Here is a 5,000-nt window from a genome sequence, read left to right as displayed (position 1 = left end):
GCACGAGTAAAAAATACATTTTACCGCCAATTCAAGGAAAGGTGAAATCAGGTAAGGCAGAGCCATCTATGTGTAGAGACATTTCACAAAAATATTAAAAAAATGAACACAGAATTTTCCCAATTTTTTATTTATTTTGCCCCGCCGGCAATTAGTTAATAAGCCTTTCAAAATCCCTCACACTCGTCTTGGGAAGTGGATATTGGCCCCAGACTCAGCCTACGTCACAAGTGTCGGAAATCCTCCTAATGTGATGCGTATTGCTATGCGGAAAAAAAATTCTGTTCTAAACTTCTGAAGGCAATGATTCAATGGTTTTCATAAACACACACACATACACACACACACACACACACACACACACACACACACACACACACACACACACACACATATATATATATATATATATATATATATATATATGTATGTATATATATGTATATATAACAGAAATTATATATATGTTTATATATACTCATTATATATACGTATATATATATATGTATATATATGTATGTATATATAACAGAAAATACTTATAAGTTGCATACCATTCTGCAGTTTTATAACTGCAGAATGCATAATTTGAAAGTATATAACTATTCCCTCTGAAAGGTCTAGAACCCATGCGATGGAGGGATTCTAGGAAGACGTGGGCATCGTTTTAGAGGGTTTTCTCCGTAAAAAAAAAAAAAATAATAAAATAAAAATAAAGCATAAATAACCGATTAAAAGTTACTTTGAAATAAAATAAGGCAGTAATAAAAAAGAAAAGAAAAACAAAAAAACACTTAAAATGGGTATATAAAATAGTACATTTAATTTACATCGGCGACTAAAATTGAAAATTACGACCACCCTTCCATGACTGATTATCACTCTATAAATTAAGTTAGTCCAGCTCCTAATTAATAAAAACCAAGACAACTCTCAGAACACACGTAACTTTTGTCTCCTTGAAGCATCGGGCGAGCTCCTTGTTCGCAGAATCCGGCTGCAATTCAGGCCTCAAAAAAATAAGGTTGCGAGAAACAACACGATTTTACTCGAACGAAGTGCGGGCAACGAAAGTTTTTTTTTTTTTCGCGGGAAACAGGGTTCCACACATGCCGTGACGTCACGGTCGTACACCTTTACAATTACATAATGACGTAAAAAATAATATTTCATAAAATTAGAGTAATAATACTTGCATTCATTAAAAGAGAAAATGAGTAAATTATATAAACGACAGAACAATATAACGAATGTTAACGTAAAACAAAATAAAACCAAAGAAAAACAGACCCAAACGGGTGTAACTAAAAGAAACCTAAAACTCCCCAGACCCGTGAGTAAAGATAAAAAATACGTAAAAATATATCAAAGATGCGGGAGAAACGACAAGCGGCGACTCGGTAAACTGAAACGTGCTTTCAGAGCGAGAAAGCGAACGAGTTGCTAGATGCTCGCTGTTACGGGGATGCGGGAGGCTGTGGCGTCGAGTGACACTCTTACAATATACATATACACATACATATATAAATATATACATACATATAAATATACATATATAAATATATACATACATATAAATATATATACATACATATATATACACATACTTATATATATATATATATATATATATATATATATACACAGAGAAAGAGAGAGAGAGTGAGAGAAAGAAAGGAGGGAGAAAGAATATACATATATACACACACACACACACACACACACACACAGACATGCATACATCTAGATTAGATATAGATATGTATACTAATATAAGTTTAAATACACACACACACATACACACAATATCTATCTATTTATCCATCTATCTATCTATCTATCTATCTATCTATCTATCTATCTATCTATCTGTCTATCTGTCTACCTATCTATATATCTCTCTCTATATATATGTATAAAGATAAATACATAGACACATACATGCATATAACGACATAGCTAGAGAGCCAAACATACTGCAAACACATTCAGACACACACACTCACACACACACACAGACAAACAAATACATGTCATCCCGTATTATTAAGCCTTTATTTCCCTCACACTCTTCGGAAGTGGATACCGGCTCAGCTTACGTCACAAGCGTCAGGAATTCTCCTCCTCCGCCTCCTCCTGTGGTACCGACGTGTTGCAAAGCGGAAACATGGTTCTGTTCTAAACTTCTGTGGGAAGTGATTCAATGGTTTTCATGACATAAATAATTTTATTACATATGCTGTACTTGAAGACTTAGGAACAACACATATATATATATATATATATATATATATATATATATATATATATATATATGTGTGTGGTGTGTGTTGGTGTGTGTGTACATAAATACACACAGATACACACACACAGATATATATATATATATATATATATATATATATATATATATAAATATATATATATGTGTGTGTGTGTGTGTGTGTGTGTGTGTGTGTGTGTGTGTGTGTGTGTGTGTGTGTAGTATACAAAGAGAGAGAGGGAGAGAGAGATAGTGGAAGAGAGAGAGAGAGAGAGAGAGAGAGAGAGAGAGAGAGAGAGAGAGAGAGAGAGAGAGAGAGAGAGAGAGAGAGAGAGAGAGAGAGAGAGAGAGAGAGAGAGAGAGAGAGAGAGAGAGAGAGAGAGAGAGAGAGAGAGAGAGAGAGAGAGAGAGAGAGAGAGAGACAGGCAGACAGACAGAGACAGAGAAAGACCCAGTCACACAGAGACAGAGAGAAACAGATAAATCAATAAAGATCAAAAACTAAAAAGACAAAAACAAAGAAAAAAAAAAAAAAAAACATGCTGCAAAGTCCTCGCCGATTCACCCAGTTGTCTCCCCGACGCTCCTGTCAAATCTCCTTCAGTCTCTTTCCTGAAGTCCGAGCGAACTGGTGATTAACTCGAGGCCGAAAGCGATGACAGCGATTGCCATGCCCGTCCCGAAGACTGCAAAGACTGCCTGAGAGAGAGAAAGATGTGTTCTAAAACAGCGCAGGAAGCTGGAGCGAGGAAGATGTGTGGTTTATGCGTGATATATTGAAAGGATGAGATGTATATAAAAAAGAAGTTATAGGAGGATATAGAAGACCATAGAGGGAGAAAAATTGAGGATAGTAATGCCATTCGTTAAAGATATATGACTGTCTCAGTAGTATTTGATAAGAAGATAAGACTGAAGAGAATAACAACTGACCCAAAGGCCTAGCAGGCTGTAGGGTTCCTGAAGCTTGAGTTTCGTGGGAAGTTTGAGGCAGTGAGTTCTGTTGGGCACTTGATCCAGCGCCCAGCGTTCGTAAATGCCAAATTCCCGCAGAGCCAAAATCCTGCCAGAATGGTTATATAAAGTATATATGTATATGTATGTATGTACATATATACATGTATGTGTGTATGTATACACACACATATACATACATAATTGCTTGTTGCAGAGACACAGCCACTTCAGTTTCATTATTTTGGAAGCAATACCATAGTGCGTCCAGTTTCAAGAAAAAAAATAATAGCTGGGAACTCAACCTGGTCTCTGGGACACTTCGATTCAACGTTTCTTAACTAATCTAATCAGCTGACACCTAATACTTGTGTTTACATATTTTAAACTTCTGTACAATATATTTACTGTATTTTTCATGAAAATTTGAAGCCTTCAACACTGTATATTTTTTTCCTCAAAAGATATTCGGCGAATCGGAACTCTCGTCCGCATCTTACGTGCATCATGAAGCTTTGTCTTCACAGGCCTACCTAGCGTTGATGAGTTCCCGGAGAGGACTGTCCTTCGGTACAACGAGAGCGTAGAAAAGCTTCCAGAATACTCCTCGCGACATGTAGAAATCACACTGCCCTGCAACAACATTTCCGTACAAGAAACCACGAGGCCCTGACACACGAGACACCCTAAAGGCTCAACTACAAGCAACTCTACCAATATTTCGAAAGCATACAAAGGGCTCTTTCGTGTTACCTGTCCTACTAAAGTGGTCCGAATAGACTTTGTTACAACCCACAGCCTCCAGAAACATGGCGTGGCGCCCGTGGGGGATGTGCGCGTAGGCCTCCTCCTGCATCCTGCTTGCTCGGATTGTCCTGCCGCGCGTTCGAACGGCCTCGGCGAGCTGTCCATACAAGCCCTCATTCGCCGTCTGCATGATATGGAAGGAAGGTGTGGATATATGAAATCTGTGTCATGTTTACCTATGCCTTTGTATATAACCATTTCTACCTTGTAAAACAGATACACCTGAGGTGACAACAATTACAGAGCCTAATTGGAAACTCCTCGAGTTTGTCTGCTACTTCCCTTCAGTGGGCCCGCAAGCTGGAGATATGACAGTCCAATTATTACCCTCTCCTGCTCTCTGTACAGATGCCCAATAAATAGCAGGATAAAGAACCTACCTCTTATTTCGACCTCGTACATCTACAGAAGATACATGAGGACGAACAACAGAAGGTTGCGGAGGATGGTAGAGAGAGTAAAAGAGAGAGAGAAAGTATACCGTGTACATAAGCACGATTTGTGTAAGCCATTAGACATAGACCGCGTGGCTGTTTGCCACATGGCTCGAAGTCCAGTGGAGAACCGTCGCTTCAGCGAGGACTAGCTGATAAGTTCATCGGACCTTGTTTGGCCTTCAGGCGTGCCCTAGCACCCGCGGGCTCAGATCATCACCGGTTTTCCTTCCCCCTGCAGGGCTGGTCGGACCCGCCGACCTCCCCGCACTCGGCACTTACCCAAGACTCGTCTCGTGTGTTACCATCACTTGTTGTACTCTTCCGAAATACCCCTGCAAAATAGTGTTACAGGCCACCATATAGCCTTTTACAAAGAGAGAGAGAGAATAAGAGAAACAGAATGAGAGAGAGAGAGAGAGAGAGAGAGAGAGAGAGAGAGAGAGAGAGAGAGAGAGAGAGAGAGAGAGAGAGAGAGAGAGAGATAATAAGAGAAACAGAATAATATATATATATATATATATATATATATAGATATATAT

At 38.8% G+C, this 5,000-nt stretch overlaps 1 protein-coding gene across 2 annotated transcripts in view; it reads right to left on the bottom strand.

The window, feature by feature from the left end:
• Positions 1-2,693: 2,693 nt before the first annotated feature.
• Positions 2,694-5,000, bottom strand: part of LOC125032962 (probable glutamate receptor) — an 8,864-nt gene continuing 6,557 nt past the window's right edge. Inside the window, exons 10-13 of one of the 2 annotated variants that reach the window (XM_047624374.1) lie at positions 3,971-4,148; positions 3,751-3,850; positions 3,197-3,326; positions 2,694-2,958 (exon numbers count right to left, since the gene is read on the bottom strand). In XM_047624374.1, the coding sequence (XP_047480330.1) occupies positions 2,899-2,958; positions 3,197-3,326; positions 3,751-3,850; positions 3,971-4,148 (468 nt within the window). In that variant the 3' untranslated portion in view covers positions 2,694-2,898. Of the gene's footprint in view, positions 2,963-3,196; positions 3,327-3,750; positions 3,851-3,970; positions 4,149-5,000 lie in introns of both variants that reach the window. The other variant, XM_047624373.1, reaches the window with a different exon arrangement.

The sequence above is a fragment of the Penaeus chinensis genome, chromosome 15 (assembly GCF_019202785.1).
Source record: "Penaeus chinensis breed Huanghai No. 1 chromosome 15, ASM1920278v2, whole genome shotgun sequence".
In the NCBI taxonomy this organism is placed as follows: Eukaryota; Metazoa; Arthropoda; class Malacostraca; order Decapoda; family Penaeidae; genus Penaeus; species Penaeus chinensis.
This window is presented reverse-complemented; position numbering and strand designations above follow the sequence as displayed.